The sequence below is a fragment of the Staurois parvus genome, unplaced genomic scaffold (assembly GCF_062004578.1).
Source record: "Staurois parvus isolate SC_StPar_1 unplaced genomic scaffold, SC_StPar_1.0 ptg000813l, whole genome shotgun sequence".
NCBI classification, from domain to species: Eukaryota; Metazoa; Chordata; class Amphibia; order Anura; family Ranidae; genus Staurois; species Staurois parvus.
In genome coordinates, this window is record NW_028318609.1 from 3,862,434 (window position 1) to 3,883,209 (window position 20,776).

General features: G+C 40.1%; 1 protein-coding gene across 1 annotated transcript in view; it reads right to left on the reverse strand.

The window, feature by feature from the left end:
* The window catches only part of MIF4GD (MIF4G domain containing), a 43,145-nt gene extending 23,122 nt beyond the window's left edge, over positions 1 to 20,023 (reverse strand). Inside the window, exons 1-3 of the mRNA XM_089654913.1 lie at positions 19,849 to 20,023; positions 3,926 to 4,034; positions 3,717 to 3,826 (exon numbers count right to left, since the gene is read on the reverse strand). Of these exons, the coding sequence (XP_089511039.1) occupies positions 3,717 to 3,826; positions 3,926 to 3,995 (180 nt within the window). The 5' untranslated portion in view covers positions 3,996 to 4,034; positions 19,849 to 20,023. The remainder of the gene's footprint in view (positions 1 to 3,716; positions 3,827 to 3,925; positions 4,035 to 19,848) is intronic.
* Positions 20,024 to 20,776: the final 753 nt, after the last annotated feature.

A 20,776-nucleotide genomic window follows, 5' to 3' on the forward strand; every position in this document is an offset into this window, starting at 1 on the left:
TTTTTAATACTCATTATATTTCTTCCTGCGTTATAGTTACTTCCAGAAATTTTAATTGTTCCTCCTCAAATTTCAGTAGTCCCGCTTCCTTTAAGTATGTCCGTCTTTTTTCTATTTTTCCTGCATTCTATTTACTATGGGGAATAATATTATATATATTATAATATTATATATAACTATATTATATATTATAATATATCTTATTATAATATTCTTTAAACACTCTAGCTATATCTTTAGTTGAATACACGAATCCACCTTTGTTGTCCCTTATTTTCTCTATATAATTCCTGGATTTCTTTTTCCTCTGGGCCCTCATTAAATACTTTCCTGGTCTATCTCCCCATCTGTATCTCTCACATACCATTTTATTAAACACTCTCCTCTTATCTTCTTCCAGAAAATTATTTCATTCTTCTCTTTTGTTCATAACCCTCTGCATAATCTCTTTTGTTACTCTATTTTTATGTTTCTGCTCTAACTCCCAGAGTTCCTTCAGAAGCTTATTTATTTTTTCTCTCCTTTCTCTTCTTTTTTGCTCCAATCGCTATCAGGATGCCTCTGATATAGGCTTTATGAGTCTCCCACACCGTTGCCACAAACACCTCCTCAGAATCATTTTCCTTAAAAAATTGCTCACTTTTTTAATCTTTTGATCCGTCTCTTGATCCTGTAGAAGTGTCTTGTTTAACCTCCACAATTTCCTCCTATTCAACTAATTTCCCCATAATAATTTCATTGTGACCAGAGCATGATCCGATATTGATATCTCCTCCATTTTTACTTGAACCAGAGACTCAATAAGTCGATGGTCCAACAGTATATAATCCAATCTTGAATACGCCTCATGTGCATGAGAATAAAAGGTATAGTCTCTGTCCTTCATCTGCTTAATTCTCCATATATCCACAAGTTGACATTGATATAACATTTTCTTTAAAAATCTAAAAGACCTACTCTCATCTCTTTGCACACGAGATGTCATATCTGAGGATCCATACACAGATTGAAATCTCCCACCGCAATTAAACTTTCTTTCTTAAAATCCATTCATTTCCTCAGCGTGTTCTTTAGGAACTCCTCCGGTTTCTTATTTGGACAGTAAATATTTGCTAAAGTACACTCCCAATCCTGTAATTTCCCCTTCAGGAACAAATATCTCCCTTCCGGGTCTACCACACTGCCTTCCAAATAAACCTGATATTTTTCGCAAAACCTATTGCCACGCCTTTGGCTCTTTTAATTGGGGAATCTGCATAGTACCATACCAGATAATATCTGGAATTTAGTTTCACATTTGCTTCTTGTTCTAAATGTGTGTCCTGTAAAAAAAAAAAAAAAAAACACTGAAGAGAATCTGTGCTGAATTTCCTTAAAAATCCTAAATGTCTTCCCAAAACTATTTAAACCTTTAACATTATAAGTCATAAAATTAATTTCTTCCATTCTTCCTTTCTTCTCCTCCCTTCTCCCTCTTCCCCCCTCTCCTCTCCGTATCTTCTCTTTTTCTAGGTTTTCTCTAGACAAATATATTTCTTACTATTTTGCAGAGTCTAAACCTACCTAACCTTCCCCCATGCAGCAAGGTCCGCAAAAAACTGTATATTTAATTCACCATATTTTATAACTGTTCTTCCTTTCATCTTCTTCCAGATCTCTTCTTTGTCACAATAATGATGAAGTTGGACTATAACGTCTCTCGGGTTACCGTTTCTAACTTCTTGTTGAAGTCTCCCAATTCTATATACCCCATCTATTTTATATGGTTTCGCTGCAGTTCTTTCCATTATTCTATCTAACATTTTCTCTGTTATTTCCCTCAGGTCTTCTCCTTAAGAGATCTCTCTGAGAGACCTCTTATCCTTAGGTTATTTTTTCTAAGCCTATTTTCCTGATCTTGAAATTTATATAGCAGGTTTCTGCATTCTTTTTTCATTTCCACCATTTGTTTTTCCTCCGCTTCCTCCACTCTAGACAACAGGTGCCCCAGATCTTTATGTAACTTTGGCATTTCGTCATGTTTTATAGATTTTTCCAAACTTTTAAACATTCCTGCAATTTCTGATTTAGTTGGCAAATGTGTGTCCTGCTCTTCCAAGTTCTCCTGTGGACCTGTTTTCTGAGCATCTGCTTCCTCCAAATTTTGGCTAATATTAGGCAATTCCAAGCACAGTCTGGAACTTTCTCCAATACGGTTTTCCAACAAATACTTTTCATTTGTTCCATTTTGCCTCTCAGGAGTCTGTTTTTCCTGCCAGGGAATGTATTTTTTAATTGAACTTGATTGCAGGGCCTTTGACCCAACTCCTTTTGTTGCCTTGTTTTTCATTTTTAATATATATCTGATAATTTAGGTACTTCAATATCCAGATATCCACTTCTCCAACCATATATTTTCCCTTCTCCTTCAACCTCTCCACCTCTATATCCTCCTCTCCTCCGTCCCCCTCTTTCCCCCCACAGGAACTCAGGATCTTTTCCACACTTCTCTCCTTTGTATAACCTTTAAGCAGTTAAATCCAAGTTCCTCAGTCACCCAGATGACCCCCTAAATGCAACCCCCTTGAACCAGTCCATCAAACATTTGCTTCCATCACAGTCACTAAAAATCATTTCAAATATTTCAAAAACAATCTTCAGCCACTCTCACTCACCCAAGTTGTTCTTCCTTCACTTCCAAGAGGGGGGGTGGCATCTGAATATTCGTCCAGAAGGGGGTTGCATGTGTATATGATTCTCACTTTAAGTATGGCTTTTGGGGATCTATTGATTCAGGGGCTCTTCTGACACTAAAGTTCCCCTGCAGCCCAGGGGATAACTTTCACTTGAGGGGGGTGGGGGAGACAGAGAGGACCGCGGCAGTGTGTGTCCTTGTAAGCCGACCGGCTTCTCTCTCTGACACACCTCCTCTGCCTCGGTCACACGTGTCTGCCTGGCTTCCTCCAGGCTCCGGCTTCCAGGACTCGGGACTCACCGCCTCCTCTCATTCCCCCGGATCCGCCTGCTCGACCGCATCGCCCCTCCACCGAGGTCCGCGGGAGACAGACCAGCCAGACCCGGAGCCACTGCAGGTGAGTCCCCTCTGCCGACCTCAATCGCTGTGCTGCTGACGAGATGCTGGAGGAGCTCGGTGTCGTGAGATCTTACCTCGATCTCACGATCGGCGCCATACCCAGGCTCCTCCCCCTACAAGATGCACTTATGCTTTCAACACGAAACGTCATCACTTTCACACCTGCAAATCATGTAGTGTTTCCATTTCTTTTGCCATATATATTATATATATATATAAAAATTACACACACACAAACAACTTTATCCTAGAGATCTTTTGACAGTGCCTTGCTACCCATAGTTGATGTTTTGCTTCAGTTGGACTACAAGGGACTAAAATGCTCCAGGAAAGCTAAGCTAATCAAAATGACCACAGCTGATCACAGTTGGAAGTCAAATAGCTTTGTGTGCCATTGAGAAGGGGATTAGCTACACCTGATTGAGTTTACAAGTCATTTTTTTTTAATTTCTGACATGTTGGCGTTATATCTTTCACTTGAATGTTATAAATTGCACTGAGTAAAAACAGCTGGATAAAACAAAAACTGTGTGTCTTCATTTCAGACTGCAAAGCAACAAAATATATTTTAAAGATGGTGATTCTTCTTTATACCCACTGTGTGTTTATATATTAACAATAAATAGACTCCAAATCGGATTACCTGAATAATGGTGTAACACATTTTCCCTGCTTCTTTGCTAAACGTAGCATCTCGCAGTGACTGCTCTACAATTACATTGGCCACCTTCTCCAGATCTACACTTGCTGGATCTGTTAAAATGTATTAAAACAGGTAAACGTATAGCAATGCATGGCAGGAAGACATTGGTGATAACATTACTATATTGCAGGGAATTCATGTCTCCTTACCTTTCAAGGCTGTCTTGAGGAGATTCTGTGTGTCTGCATCAAAGGCCTGGATTTTGTACTCTTCCCCCATATTCCTGATGGCAGTCACCACAGTAATCAAATACAGTCTCTATAAAACAGAAATACAATATCATAATAGAAGTCTTGCTACACTGTCGTGCTGGGATTGGATATCAGCCATGATTTAAGTATTTCCAGCTAGATTTATTTTTCAATTTGAATGGAGAGGGGAAAGGGCACTTTTTTTATTTCTCTCTGTGAACCTTTTGGTGAGATTTTCCTGGTAACAGTATGTAACCAGAACAGAACGTGAAGAGTACTCTCCACTATACAGATTGCAATTAAAACATTCTTTTCCCCAATGATCTTCCAGGACAGCTACCCAAGAGATGACTGGTTCCTCCTTTAATAGGAAATACAAGCAAAAAGGTGTTTAAAAGCCCTCGCTAACCCCTTGGTCCCTCAGTTTCATGTTGTTTCCTACATTCCAGGAACAACACCACATTTATTCTTTTTCTTCAGGTGTTAGTCATCAGTAGTGCACTATATGTACCAAAGCTACCTATTCTATTGCTTAAAGGTTTTTATTTCTCTAGCAGGACCTTGCCCTAAGCTGGACTGGCATCTTATAGTTGTTTAGGTCTTTGTTGGGAAATTTTTGCTCACTACATCTCCACATGACAACAATGTCACTAGTGGAGGAAGTGAGGTAAATCTCCCTACTGCAGCCTTAGAGAGCATTTTAACCTAAGAGGTTCTTGCTCGTCTCCATTTAATGCTATAACAAATGAAAATGCTACAATTTAGAAATGAAAAATGCACCCTTTATTTCTTAAAAAATATAGTAAAGTTTTATATTAAGACCTTTCCACCGCCAGTATGCAGATATCCCGCATATCTGTGTACCTGTCAGTGACCGAGCTCTCACCAAGAGTTCTAGGTCTCAAACCAAAGATTGGGACCTAGGACTCCCGCTTCCTGGTCACCTGATCGCTATGATAACCTCTGATTGGCTATCACAGTGATCAGTTACTGTATAGCCTCCTCATGTGTTTTCGGTCTCTTCTAAATAGAGAGAAAGATGCAGCGGGTAAAATACAGTATCTCCCAGAAGTGAGTTCACCCCTCACATTTTTCTGAATATTTTATTATATCTTTTCATGTGACAACACTGAAGAAATTACACTTTGCTACAATGTAAAGTAGTGAGTGTACAGCTTGTATAACAGTGTAAATTTGCTGTCCCCTCATAACAACTCAACACACAGCCATTAATGTCTAAACCGCTGGCAACAAAAGTGAGTACACCCCTAAGTGGAAATGTCCAAATTGTGCCCAATTGGCTATTTTCTCTCCCCAGTGTCATGTGACTCATTAGTGTTACAAGGTCTCAGATGTGAATGGGGAGAAGGTGTGTTAAATTTGGTGTTATCGCTTTCACTCTCTTATACTGGTCACTGGAAGTTCAACATGGCATCTCATGGCAAAGACCTCTCTCAGGATCTGAAAAAAAGAATTGTTGCTCTACATAAAGATGGCCTAGACTATAAGAAGATTGCCAAGACCCTGAAACTGAGCTGCAGCACGGTGGCCAAGACCATACAGCGGTTTAACAGGACAGGTTCCACTCAGAACAGGCCTCGCCATGGTTGACCAAAGAAGTTGAGTGCACGTGCTCAGCGTCATATCCAGAGGTTGTCTTTGGGAAATAGACATACGAGTTCTACCAGCATTGCTGCAGAGGTTGAAGGGGTGGGGGGGGGGGGTCCTGTCAGTGCTCAGACCATACGCCGCACACTGCATCACATTGGTCTGCATGGCTATCATCCCAGAAGGAAGCCTCTTCTAAAGATGATGCACATGTCCTGTGATCGGATGAGACCAAGATGAACTGATTTGGTTCAGATGGTGTCAAGCGTGTGTGGCGGCAACCAGGTGAGGGGTACAAAGACAAGTGTGTCTTGCCTACAGTCAAGCATGGTGGTGGAAGTGTCATGGTCTGGGGCTGCATGAGTGCTGCCGGCACTGGGGAGCTACAGTACATTGAGGGAACCATGAATGCCAACATGTTCTGTGACATAATGAAGCAGAGCATGATCACCTCCCTTCGGAGACTGGGCCGCAGGGCAGTATTCCAACATGATAACAACCCCAAATACACCTCCAAGATGACCACTGCCTTGCTAAAGAAGCTGAGGGTAAAAGGTGATGGACTGGCCAAGCATGTCTCCAAACCTAAACCCTATTGAGCATCTGTGGGGCATCCTCAAACAGAAGGCGGAGGAGCGCAAGGTCTCTAACATCCACCAGCTCCAAGATGACGTCATGGAGGAGTGGAAGAGGACTCCAGTGGCAATCTGTGAAGCTCTAGTGAACTCCATGCCCAAGAGAGTTAAGGTTGTGCTGGAAAAATAATGGTGGCCACACAAAATATTGACACTTTGGGCCCAATTTGGCCATTTTCACTTAAGGGTGTACTCACTTTTTTTGCCAGCTGTTTAGACACTAATGGCTGTGTGTTGAGTTATTTTGAGGGGACAGCAAATTTACACTGTTATACAAGCTGTACACTCACTACTTTTCAAAGTGTAGTTTCTTCAGAGTTGTCACATGAAAAGTATAATAAAATATTTACAAAAATGTGAGGGGTGAACTCACTTCTGTGAGATACTGTATGTATTAATAAACACATCACCATATTTCTAGGTAAATATATTTCTAAAGCTGCTGTTTACATTAAATTTTCACCACATCAGTAACAACCCATGCAATCCATACATACAAAGAAACCAAAACAAAAAAGCTCAGAAATTAATCACTTACAAGCCACCCCACAGCAGATATACTGCTACAGGGTGGCTCCGTTGCGCAAAATCATGTAAAAAATACGTGATTCTGCATTTCCCTACCAGCGCCGCTATTGGCTGATGGATATGTCAATTAGTGGGAGACTCAGTGATTGTCAGTAGGGCTGAGTTGGGGGAGATCTGCACAGCAGAGAGATACAAAGCAGCATGTCTCCCAAGTAGAACACAACACAGCACACATAGTAAAAAACACACAGCACACTGTTAACCCTTTGATCACCCCAGATGTTTTTATGAACACTGACCACTGTATTAGTGTCACTGGAGATGTCATTGCCAGTTAGTCAGTTCCCACCCAGTGTCAGAATGCCAGCCACAGTTCCGCTATAAGGTCGCTGATCGCTGCCATTACTAATAAAAATAAATAAAAGTTCCAGTATATATACCGCCTTTTGTAGATGCTATAACTTTCACGGAAACCAATTAATATACACTTGTTGGGATTTTTTTAAGCAAAGACATGTAGCATAATATATTTTGGCCTAAATTTATGAAAAAATGTTATTTGAAAAAATTTTTGTTGGATATGTTTTATAGCAAAAAGTCAAAAATATTGTATTTGTTTAAAAAAATTGTCATTTTTTTCTTTATAGCGCAAAAAAAAAAAAAAAAATGCAGAGGTGATAAAATACCACCAAAAGAAAGCACTATTTGTGGGGGAAAAAAAGGATATAAATTTAATTTGTAGCACTTTATGATTGCGCACTTATCAGTTAAAATAATGCAGTGCCATATCACAAAAAATGGCCTGGTCAGGAACGGAGGTAAATCTTCTGGAGGGGAAGTGATTAACGTATGTGTAATAAAATGGAATGACACAGGGGAAAAAGGCATAGAAAGCCAAGACACCAGCTGAAATCTTTCAGGAATTAGAAAGCAATCCTGCCCCTTGTCAGTGCAAATTAATATCAGCTGTTTCAGTCTCAACTGATGGCCTATAAAAAAAGTGTCTCATTACCAAGGTGTCACACAACAAACATCTCATGATGGGTAAAAGCAAAGAGCTCTCTCAAGACCTTCACAACCTTATTGTTGCAAAACCTACTGAGGACATTGGTTACAAAAAGATTTATAAACTTCTGAATGTTCCAGTGAGCACTGTTGGGGGCATAATCCGGAAGTGGAAAGAACATAATTTCATTATAAACTATAAAGGAGTGAAAAGATTTATCAGAAGAGTTGTCCAAAAGCCAAGGACCACTTGTGGAGAGCTGCAGAAAGACCTTGAATTAGCAGGTACAATTGTTTCAAAGAAAACAATAAGTAATGCACTCAACCGCCATGACTTGTATGCACGCTCACCATGGAACACTACTTTGCTGAAGAAAAAGCATGTTGAAGCTCAATTAAAGTTTGCACATTTAGACAAGCCTGTGAAATACTTTGAGAAGAGTCTGGTCAATGAGAGCAAAATTGAACTCTTTGGATGCCATAATACACAATGTATTTGGAAGTCAAATGGCACTGCACATCACCCCAAAAACACAATACCAACCGTGAAGTTTAAAGGTGGGAACATTATGGTGTGGGGCTGTTTTTCAGCATACGGTACTGACAAGCTTCATATCACTGAAGGAAGGAAGAATGGAAAAATGTACGAAGACATTCTTGATAAAAATCTGCTGCCATCTATCAGGATGATTAAGATGAAACGAGGGTGGACATTTCAGCAAGATTATATGATCCCAAACACAAAACCAAGAAAAATCTTAATTGGTTTAAAATAAAGAATGGTCCAGACAATCACCTACTCAATAGAAAATCTATGGAAAGAATTAATGAACAGAGTTCATAGAAGAGGCCCACGGAACCTTCAAGATTTGAAGACTGTTTGTGAGGAAAAATGGGCAAAAATCACACCTGAGCGATGCATGCAACTAGTTCTCCATACAGGAGGCATCTCCTCTGTCATTACCAACTGTTAAAAATGGTGACATGTTCTATTCTTTTACCTACTGTATATTGTATCTTCCTCTCCTTCTCTCCATGCAGGAAAGAAAGATGAAAACAATCAAATCAAATAAACAAAAAAAATCTATATCAAGGTTATATTCAGGTTAGTGCGAGAGTTAGGGTCAAGGTAAGGTTCAATATATTTTGGGTAGGATTTTTTTTTTTTTTTTAAAAAAAGCATTTTTTAAGTTAGTGTCGGTTAGTGGCAGTGTATTTTAAGTAGTCCTACTATGGGTACAAACAAACTACACATATGTGGTATTGCTGCAATTATCAGAAGGAGAATTTATTTTGAATTATTCTTTGGTGGGAAATTAACCACTTCCCGACCGGCCGTTGTATATAAACGGTCGGACGGTGGCACTGCAGGGTTGGGTGGCCGTTTATAAACGGCCTCCCCGCACCCTGCTTGTGCGTGCTCCCCAGGCACAGTGAAATACCGATCGTCGGACGGGACCTCTGTACGAGGTCCTGATCATTTGATCACTGATTGGCCAATCAGTGATCACATGCAAAGTAGTAAGCAAGATGTCACTCTGACATCATTGCTTACTACATGTGAAATCTGTGAATGATCACAGAGGTCACATGGTACAAGGCTATTCACAACAGCCTTGTACCATGTGACAAGCTGTGACCAATCACAGCTCACTCAGTAGTTCTCAATGGCTGCAAGAATGCAGACAGAGAGAAAGAGAAATGATTGCTTTTACATCCTATATGGGTACAGTGGTGACATGACAGTGGTGACCATGGTGACACTGTACTGCTAGGGTGACAGGATGTAAAAAAAATAAATAATAATATAAAAAAAAGTAAAAAAAAAATATTTAAAAATTATAATTTTTGGCTATAAACTAAATTTGGCTTATTTTTTTTTTTTTTACTAAAAAGATAACGGAATACATTTTGGCCAAGATTTATGATGAAATATTATTTGCAAAATTTTATAAGAAAAACACTTTTTTCAAAATTTTTGGACATTTTCATTTACATAGCAATTTAAAAAAAAAAGGGTGTTTTTTTTTACTATTTTGGGACAGTTTTCCTTTGATAATAAAAAAAACAAGAGATACCAGTTACCATTTACCACTACATTAAGCCCAAGTTGTCCTTAAAAAAAACAAGATATAGTCCACCTGGATACACAAAGTAGATGTGATGATATATAGATTTACTATATTTATTGATATTTGCACAACTCCTCCCAAGATCCAGCCCACTGCTTAGGTTGAAGGCTTTTAAAAGGAGAAAGCAGGGTGCCTTGATAAGTTGCTCATTAACCACTGAAAGGTTTTCACCCCTTCATGACCAGGCCATTTTTTGCTATTTTCCACTGTGCTACTTTAACTGGTAATTGCGACACTGTGCCCAAATGAAATTTAGATCATTTTTCACACAAATAGAGCTTTCTTTTAGTAATATTTGATCACCACTGTGTTTTTATTTATTTTTTCATATAAAAACGAAAAAGACCAATAATATGGGGGGCAAAAAAACAAACAGAAAAAACAATATTTTTTACTTTCTGCTAAAAACATATCCAATAAAAAAAAATTCTTCATATATTTAGCCAAAATGTATTCTGCTACATGTCTTTGATTTGCTGAAAGATGAAGTTCGTTTTTATGTTCAGCTTTCTAGCAGAATCCTGAAGGTTTTGTGCCACTATTGAATGGTATTTGGAACTGTTCATAATTTCCTCTACCTTGACTAAGGCCCCAGGTCCCGCTGAAGAAAAACAGCCCCAAAGCATGATGCTGCCACCACCATGCTTCACTGTGGGTATGGTGTTCTTTTGGTAATGTGCAGTGTTGTTTTTGCACCAAACATCTTTTTAAATTATGGCCAAAAAGTTCAACCTTGGTTTCATCAGACCATAGCACATTTTGCCACATGCACTTGGGAGACTTCAGATGTGTTTTTGCAAAATTTAGCCCGGCTTGGATGTTTTTCTTCGTAAGAAAAGGCTTCCATACCACACAGCCAGTAACTGACATTCCTGCAGCTCCTTTAGTGTTGCTATAGACCTCTGGGCAGCCTCCCAGACCAGTTTTCTTCTCGTCTTTTCACCAATTTTGGAGGGACATCCAGTTCTTGGTAATGTCACTGTTGCGCCATATTTTCTCTACTTGATGATGACTGTCTTCACTGTGTTTCATGGTATATCTAATGCCTTGGAAATTCTTTTGCATCCTTATCCTGATACTTTTTAACAATGAGATCCCTCTGATGCTTTGGAAGCTCTCTGCGGACCATGGCTTTTGCTGTACGATGCGACTAAGAAAATGTCATGAAAGACCTACTAGAACAGCTGAACTTTATATGGGGTTAATCAGTGGCACTTTAAATGATGCCAGGTGTGTACTGACTCCTATTTAACATGATTTTGAATGTGATTGCTTAATTCTGAACACAGATACACCCCCAGTTATAAAAGGGTGTGCACACTCATGCAACCACATCATTTTAGATTTTTATGTTTATGCCCCCCTCCTAAAAGATTTGTTTGTTTTTCAATTGAGTTGTACAGTTTATAGGTCACATTAAAGGTGGAAAAAATTCTGAAATTATTTATCTTTGTTTATTTTTTTTACATCACAGAAACCTGACATTTTAACAGGGGTGTGTAGACTTTTTATATCCACTGTATATGCGGACAATTTTTATACAAGCGTGCCACTTAGACATTTGTACAATCTTGGAATTGGCACAAGTGGCACCATGTGACCTAATTGCTGGGGCTTCCCCCAACTGCTTGTAAATACCCGACTTAGAAAGGGGGAGAAAGCCTGCTTGAAAAATGATGAATTGCTCACAGTGAAGTGGAAGGACAAATGGGATATTTTCGTCCTGTCTTCCATTTACGCACACACGGCGGTTCAAATTTCCATGACAGCTGGTGTTGTTAAGAAGCCCCTCTATGTCCATAGCTATAACCTTAACATGGGAGGAGTGGACTTCAATGACCAGATAATAAAGCCATCCTTAAGTTTCCCCTAAAGCCAGACACTGTTAAAAAATAGTGTCTGTTTATTTATTTCAATTGGCTCTATATAATGTTCTATATATAAGGAACTGGACAAAGTTGATCCTTCCTAAAATTTTAGGAAGCGATCATCACGGCCCTTTTGTATGTAGAAGGTGCTGATGTCCAAACCACCAACCCAGATGCAGTGAGCCAGCTGCACGTGAGGCACTTTCCTGATGCCATTCCTGGTACCCCAACCCAAAAGTCACCCCCAAAAAATGATGTGTCTGTAGCAGACACGGAATTAGACATGACACCCGCTTTTTTGTCCCTCCTGTCCTGGCCAATCTGGTCTCTGCCTCAAGGACTGCTTTCTTCGCTACCAAACACTACTGCAGTATTAGTATAGGGTGCAGCATGGCACAGTCTAGGGTACATATTTACATAGGGTCTCGAAAGATAATAGGTAGTCAGGAAACTGGCTATCGCATTTTGAGAGACCCTAAAATTCTGTTTTGTTTTTCTTAAAAAAAGTTAAGTTAAAAAAAAGTAAAGAAGAAAAAAAAAACATTACATTTTTTTAAAAAATACAAAAAAACCCCAAAATGTAAAAAAATAAAAACAGTTGTCGTTTTATTGAGTTAATGTTTTATTACTGTGTTTTATTGTTAACCATTGTGTTCTTTTCAGGAACACCATTCAGCTGCAGCACCGATCTGTTTATTCTGACAGCAACAGGGTATGCGCTCTATATACTTCAGTACGTGCGGCGCTGCTAGTGACATTTATCATCCGCAGTAAAAAAAGAACATATATGCCCAAGCATGGGGGTCTGGGGTTGCCATTGGGTGGATCGCTCCTATGCGTCGGCATATATATTTTTCATATTTTTTGGCACAGATTTCAATAAAAAAGTGGTTGTTTTATTGAGTTAATGTTCTATTATTACTTTGTTTTGTTAACAATTGTTGTTTTCTTTGCAGGAACGCCATTCAGTTGCAGCACCGATCTGTTTATTCTGACAGCAACAGGGTGTGCTCTCAAAATATACGTCAGTGAGTGCAGCGCTGCTGGATAAGATTTCTTATCCACAGTTAAAAAAAAATAACATTTATACCCAAGCATGGAGGCCTGGGGTGATTAGTGGGTGGATTGCACCTATGCTTTGGTATATAGTTTTACTTTTTTTTTTTTGGCAGAGATGTCTTCATCCACATCAACCAATGTGAATGGAGGAATCTGTTAGATTTTCTCTTTTCATTAAGCCCACAGACTGAATGAAAAAAAAAAAAAAAGAACATTTCATGTTTGAGAAGGGCAACCAAACTGAGAAGAGGCATGGAGGAGCTCAGCTATGAGGAAAGATTAGAGAAACTGAATTTATTCTCTATTCAGAAAAGGAGATTAAGGGGGGATATGGTCAACAAGTATAAATACATCAGTAGTTCATATAGTGAACTTGATGTAGAGTTGTTCATTAGGGTTATGTTGCCTTCTTTTAGATCATCGGTGGGATTATTATTTTTTCTTTTGTTATGGTTGAACTAGATGGACTGTTGTCTTTTTTTCAGCCAGACTATGTAACTATGAATGCTCAACATTAGAAGTGGGTGGATGCAGGACACTATATTCTAATGGTGGGCATACCACAGGCTGCATAAAAAAAATAAAAGAACATATATGCCCAACAAGGAACAGCAACGTACTGGTACATCACTGGACTTTGAGTGGTTATACCAAGATGATGCCTGCAGCTGCAGTGAGTGATGTGAGGCATAAGCTTCTAATGCTGGGCATAAAATGCCAGGATAACAACCCCCCCCCCCCAAATTACCCATTTTTGAAAAGTAGGCGCCCCAAACTATTTGCTGAGAAGTGTGTTAAGTCAATAGAAGAATTTATTTTTTATCACAAGGTTTTGGAAAAGGATGTAAAAAAAGAAAAAAAAATTTTCACACAAAGTTGTTACTTAAATTATATATTGCTCAAACATGTCATGGGTATATGTGAAATTACAGCCCAAAATACATTCTGCTACTTCTCCCGAGTAAGGGGATACCACATGTGACTTATTTTTGGCAGTCTAGCTGCGTACAGGATCCCAAAATCTAATAAGCACCTTCAAGCTTTTAAAGGGCTTTATTTCCTCATTACACTTCCTGACTACCTAACACAGTTTTGGAGGCCAGAATAGTACAAAACCCCACAAATGACCCCTTTTTAGAAAGTAGACACCACAAACGTATTTGCTAAGAGGCATGGTATTTTGCAGATCTGGTTTGTTGCCACAAGTTTTTGGAAAACAGAGAAAGAAAACGAAAAAATATTTTTTGTTTTCATTTCATATTTTCAAAATCTTGTGACAAAAAAATGAGATCTGCAAAATACTTACCATGCCTCTTATTACATTTCTTGGGGTGTCTACTTTCCAAAAAGGGGTCATTGGGAAAAAGGGGGGGGGGGCTGTTGTGCTATCGTAGCATTTCAGGGCCTCTGAAACTATGAAAGGTAGTGAGGAAGTGAAATGAGAAAATTACGCACCTCTAGGCTTTCATTTCATTGGATTTCGGGCTCCTGCATGCGGCTTCGCTCCCAAAAAGTCTCACACGTGGTATCCCCATACTCGATAGAAGTAGCAGAATGTATTTTGGGGTGTAATTCCACATATATCAATGAGTGCGCAATATATCATTTAACTGACATCTTCATCTAAAAACATTTTTTTTTTGTAATTTTCCAAAACCTTGTGAAAAAAAAATAAATCTTCCATGGACTCAACATGCCTCTCAGCAAATAGCTAACAGAAATTAGAAAATGTCATGTTTTTTTTAAAAAATGTTTGTTTATATCACAAAAAATTCAAATTCCATTGGTGATCATATAGCACCAAAAGAAAGCTCTATTTGTGTGGAAAAAAAGGACATACATTTTGGTACAGTGTCACATGACCGTGCAAATATCAGCTGAAATAGTGCAACGTCGAATAGCAAAGCATGGCTTGGTCAGGAAGGGGGTAAACCTTCCAGAAGGCACATGGTTAATAAAACATCCTGTAAGAAATAAAAAAAAAATCTAATTAATACACTTTGGCCAAAATGTATTCTGCTATGTCTTTGTGTATATTAATTGAGTTGTGTGAAAGTTATAGAGTCTACAAAACTATGGTATACAGTTAGGTTCATATATATTTGGACACAGGAACAATTTGAAATTTTGTCAGGTCTTTACCAAAACATATTTAAGCTATAGTTATATAATGGATATGGGCTGAAAGTGCACACTCTCAGGTTTAATTTGAGGGTATGTAAATCCGAGTTGGAGGAAGGGTTTAGGAATTACAGCTCTTAAGATTAGCCAACCCCCCCCCCCTTTTTCAAGGGACCAAAAGTAATTGGACAGTTGAATCAAAAGCGGTTTCATGGCCAAGTATGGGCTAGTCCATTATTTCTTCATCAATTAAGCAGGTAAAAGTTTTGGAGTTGACTCGAAGTGTGGTATTTGCTGTGAACCTACATCATGCGTTCAAAAGAGCTGACCATGCAAGTGAAACAGGCCATTGTAAGGCTTCAAAAACAAAACAAATAAATCAGAGAAATAGCAGCAACATTAGGAGTGGCCAAATCAACAGTTTGGTACATTCTGAGGAAAGAAGAATGCACTGGTGAGCTCAGCAACATAAAAAGACATGGATGTCCACGGAAGACAACAATGGTGGATGATCGCGGGATCCTCTCTATGGTAAAGAAAAACCCATTCACAACATCCAGACAAGTGAAGGACACTCTCCAGGAGGTGGGCATATCATTGTCAAAGTCTACAATAAAGAGAAGACTTCACGAGAGCAAATACAGAGGGTTCACCACAAGGTGCAAACCATTCATAAGCCTGAAGAAAATAAAAGCCAGATTAGACTTTGCCAAAAACATCTAAAAAAGCCAGACCAGTTCTGAAAAAGCATTCTTTGGACAGATGAAACTAAGATTAATCTGTACCAGAATGACGGGAAGAAAAAAAGTGTGGAGAAGGCTTGGAACAGCTCATGATCCAAAGCACAACATCATCTGCAAAACATGGTGGAGGCAGTGTGATGGCATGGGCGTGCATGGCTTCCAGTGACACTGGATCATTGGTGTTTATTGATGATGTGACAGAAGCAGCTGGATGAATTCTGCAGTGTTTAGAGATATACTGTCAGCCCAGATTCAGCCAAATGCAGCTGAATTGGACGGCGCTTCACAGTACAGATGGACAATGATCCAAAACACACTGTAAAAGCAACCCAGGAACGTTTGAAGGAAAAGAAGTGGAATATTCTGCAATGGCCGAGTCAACCACCTGATCTCAACCCAATTGAGCATGCATTTCACTTGCTGAAGGCAAAACTAAAGGCAGAAAGACCCACAAAGAAAAACTGAAGACAGCTGCAGTTAGAGCCTGGCAAAGCATCAGAAAGGAGGAAACCCAGTCTTTAGTAATGTCCATGGGTTCCAGACTTCAGGCAGTCATTGCCAGTAAAGGATTCTCAACAAAATATTAAAACTTTCAATTTTATGATTAATTTGTCCAATTACATTTGAACCCCTAAAAATGGAGGAACTGTGTATAAAAATGGTTGCAGTTCCTAAAATTTGTACTAGATATTTATGTTCAACCCCCTGAATTAAAGCTGAAAGTCTGCACTTCAAATTCATTTAGATTGTTTCGTTTTAATTTATTCTGGTGACCTACAGAGCCAAACGTATGAAAATTGTGACTGTGTCCAAATATATATGGACCTAAAAAAATTCCTTCCTGATCCCCTGAGAGGCAATTTGATATTCCCTGGATCAACTTTACCTATAAATGTTAGTATCCAGTTATATTCTGTGTATCCAAGAAGGAATCCAGGCCTTTTTGAAAGCAATCCACTGAGCTGGCCAGAACCAACTCTTGAGGGAGTCTATTCCACATTTTCACAGCTCTCACTGTGAAGAAACCTTTCCGTGTTTGGAGATTAAATTTCTTTTCCTCCAGATGTAAAGAGTGCCCCCTTGTCCTCTGTGATGACTTCAGGGTAAATAGCTCTACACCGAGTTCACTATAAGAACCACTGATGTATTTATACATGTTGATCATATCCCCCCTTAATCTCCTCTTCTCAAGAAAATTAATTCAGTTCTATTTTTTCCTCATAGCTGAGCTCCTCCATGCCTCTTATCAGTTTGGTTGCCCTTCTCTGTACTTTCTCCAGTTCCCCAATGTTCTTTTTTGTGAATTGGTGCCCAAAACTGAACTGCATATTCCAGATGAGGTCTTACTAATGATTTGTACCAGGGTAAAATAATATCTCTCTCTCTGGAGTTTACACCTCTTTTAATACAAGAGAGGATTTTGTTTGCTTTAGAAACCACAACTTGGCATTACATCGCTATAATGGAGAACAGGGGAGCTGGGATATACATTACCGTGTACACGTCATATCGCTATAATGGAGTACAGGGGAGCTGGGATATACATTACTGTATACAGGTCATATCACTATATTGGAGTACAGGGGAGCTGGGATATACATACTGTGTACACGTCATATCACTATAATGGAGTACAGGGGAGCTGGGATATACATTACTGTATATATGTCATATCACTATAATGGAGTACAGGGGAGCTGGGATATACATTACTGTGTACATGTCATATCACTATAATGGAGTACAGGGGAGGGGGGATATACATACTGTATACATGTCATATCACTATAATGGAGTACAGGGGAGCTGGGATATACATACTGTATACATGTCATATCACTATAATGGAGTACAGGGGAGGGGGATATACATTACTGTGTACACGTCATATCGCTATAATGGAGTACAGGGGAGCTGGGATATACATACTGTGTACACGTCCTATCGCTATAATGGAGTACAGGGGAGCTGGGATATACATTACTGTGTACACGTCCTATCGCTATAATGGAGTACAGGGGAGCTGGGATATACATTACTGTGTACACGTCATATCGCTATAATGGAGTACAGGGGAGCTGGGATATACATACTGTGTACACGTCCTATCGCTATAATGGAGTACAGGGGAGCTGGGATATACATTACTGTGTACACGTCATATCGCTATAATGGAGTACAGGGGAGCTGGGATATACATTACTGTATACATGTCATATCACTATAATGGAGTACAGGGGAGGGGGGATATACATTACTGTGTACACGTCATATCGCTATAATGGAGTACAGGGGAGGGGGATATACATACTGTATACACGCCATATCGCTATAATGGAGTACAGGGGAGCTGGGATATACATACTGTATACATGTCATATCACTATAATGGAGTACAGGGGAGGGGGGATATACATACTGTATACATGTCATATCACTATAATGGAGTACAGGGGAGGGGGGATATACATACTGTATACATGTCATCACTATAATGGAGTACAGGGGAGGGGGGATATACATTACTGTATACAGTTTTATATTTTGGACTCTTTATTCTAAAGAAAAATGTAATTTCATAAGCTTTAAGGGGGCGTGGTTGGGGGCGGGCCGGGGAAGGGGTTTGGGGTGGGCCGGGGGCGGACCTCGGCAAGGTTGGGTGGGGCAACTGGTGGAGAGTAAGTTTTGTGACTGGCTAGTAGGTCTGGACTCAAAATTTTAACCCCTGCAGAATACATTTTCATCTAAATTTATGCTGAAATTTGATTTTTTATAATTTTACTGGACATGTTTAATAGCAAAAAGTCCAAAATATAGGTTTTTTTCTCAAAATTGTCAACTTTTTTTATAGCGCAAAAAATTAAAAACGCACAGGTGATCAAATACCACCGAACGAAAGCTCAATTGGTGAGAAAAAAGGACGTAAATGTAATCTGGGTGCAGCGTTGCATGACCGCGCAATTGTCAGTTAAAGTAACGCAGCGCCGTAACACAAAAAATGGCCTGATCAGGAAGAAGGGGTAAATCCTCTGGAGGGCAAGTGGTTAGTAATTAGCTGTTTGTTCCTTCTCCCTGCAAATAGATCAATCCCTCCCAACACAAGGTTCTGGGCTTTGATTGGACACTAGCGATCAGAAGGTCTCAGTCACGAATCATTGGAAACAAAACCTGTTGAACCTGGAAGAAGGTGCTGATGAACAGGTACGTGGTGCCTGTACAAGTTGCCCGTGATCAGCAAGCTATGTACCCTCTGGCCCCTCCTACCAACCAGAATTTATTTATTTCAGGTACTTATATAGCGCTATCAATTTACGCAGAGCTTTACATTAATATATATATTGTACATTCACATCAGTATGTCCCTAACCCTCAAGGGGTGTACAATCTAAGGTCCCTAACCCACATTCATACATACACATACTAGGGACAATTTAGACAGGATCCAATTAACCTACCAGCATGTCTTTGGAGTGTGGGAGAAAACCAGAGTACCCGGAGGAAACCCACGCAGGCACAGGGAGAACATGCAAACTCCAGGTTGTTGGTGCCATGGTTGGGATTCGAACCAAAGACCCTAGTACTGCCAGGTGGAAGTGCCAATCATTTAGCCACTGTGCTGCCCATATAATCTGCCTGTTTGCATTGAGTACAGAGACCCAATAAGAAGATATACAGTGATCAACCATAACATTATGACCACCCAAAACACTGACTCTGCTACACCCCTGAAGGTATCCTGTGGTATCTGGCAGATGCTATTATGTGGTGGGGTCTCCTCAGATTGGACCTGTGGGGGGCTTTTTGTTTTTAAAACTTTTTTCATGAATCCCAGTTTCTTCTGAGCTGATGATCGATGGAAGAGAGGAGCTCCATCCCGCCCAGACAGTGTGCAGAGCCCGCAGGGACAGCCCTGTGTGTGCACTGAGGGAGGACATATGGCTGCCCTCACATCCTCCCCCCCCGCTCTATAGAATAATAACACCCCCGTATTGGAAGTATTTCCACGTCTCCTCAGTTTCTGTGAACGCTGACTACCAGGCACCCGGTAATGAGCCCTCTTCATGGCGTAGCCACCCGTAGTACACACCGAACACCTCGCCACGTGTACACTGCCTGTGCTCCGGCCCTGCACACACCCTCGTCTCATGCAGTGCGTGCTCCCCGTACCCCGTGTTCCCTTACCTGTCACTCCCGTCTCATGTTTCCTCAGGCCGGTCTACACCGGCTCCTTGTAGCAGTTTAGGCCGCGGCTGGACGTGGAGCAGGCCGCAACCAGTCTGCGGACAAAGCGACACCTACTGGCCACCTAGCGCTATAGCGACACCTGTGAAGGGAGAACACAATAGCATAGAGGTGTCTGACTGAAACCACCCCACAGGATCATCACGGGGGGGCGCCATTTTTGACCCGCCTGGCCACTCTGCTCACCCTGTAGTCTCAGTAGTAATCGTCACTTACAAGAATGTCACAAGTTCTGTTCCGCATATGTGTTCCAGACTAACACAGTACTGAAACAAGAGGAAGACAGCCAGGCAACTGATATTTTCAAATGCAGAGGTCAGCAATGGCTGCCTACATGAATCTTTCCTCAAAGTGCAGTGTTTTTCTAAAGTGAACCTCATGTTTTTGTTTGGAACAACAACGTTCACCTCTGTGCGGTGACGCTGCGCGGCTTTGGTGCAACAGTGTAGAGCAAGCCCCATTCACTGCAATTGTGTGCCCTGCGCTCCCGAAACACACCAAAGGAGCTCCTGTACTTTTCTGGGGGGAGCTGACTTTGGCACATTTTTTCACAGTTTTGCGTATTTTCAGGCATTTTGTCACATGGCAATAGGCCTCTTTTTTAGTTGCCATTAAATCAGTATTAACCAAATACAATAAAAAACGTATATCCGCTCTGACTAGTAATACCAAAACGCTGGCACAAGTAGGTAGTATATAAACCTGAAGATTGATGAATGAAAGTGTTGAGTGCAGCGCTAATCAAATAAAAGTATTCAGTGCTGCCCCGAAATGAAAATTCTGGTGCCGAAAATTCAAAATGCACTTGGCCGAAAACCGAAATGCGCTGTTTTTAAAAATGAATATATATTTTTTGGAAAAAAATACA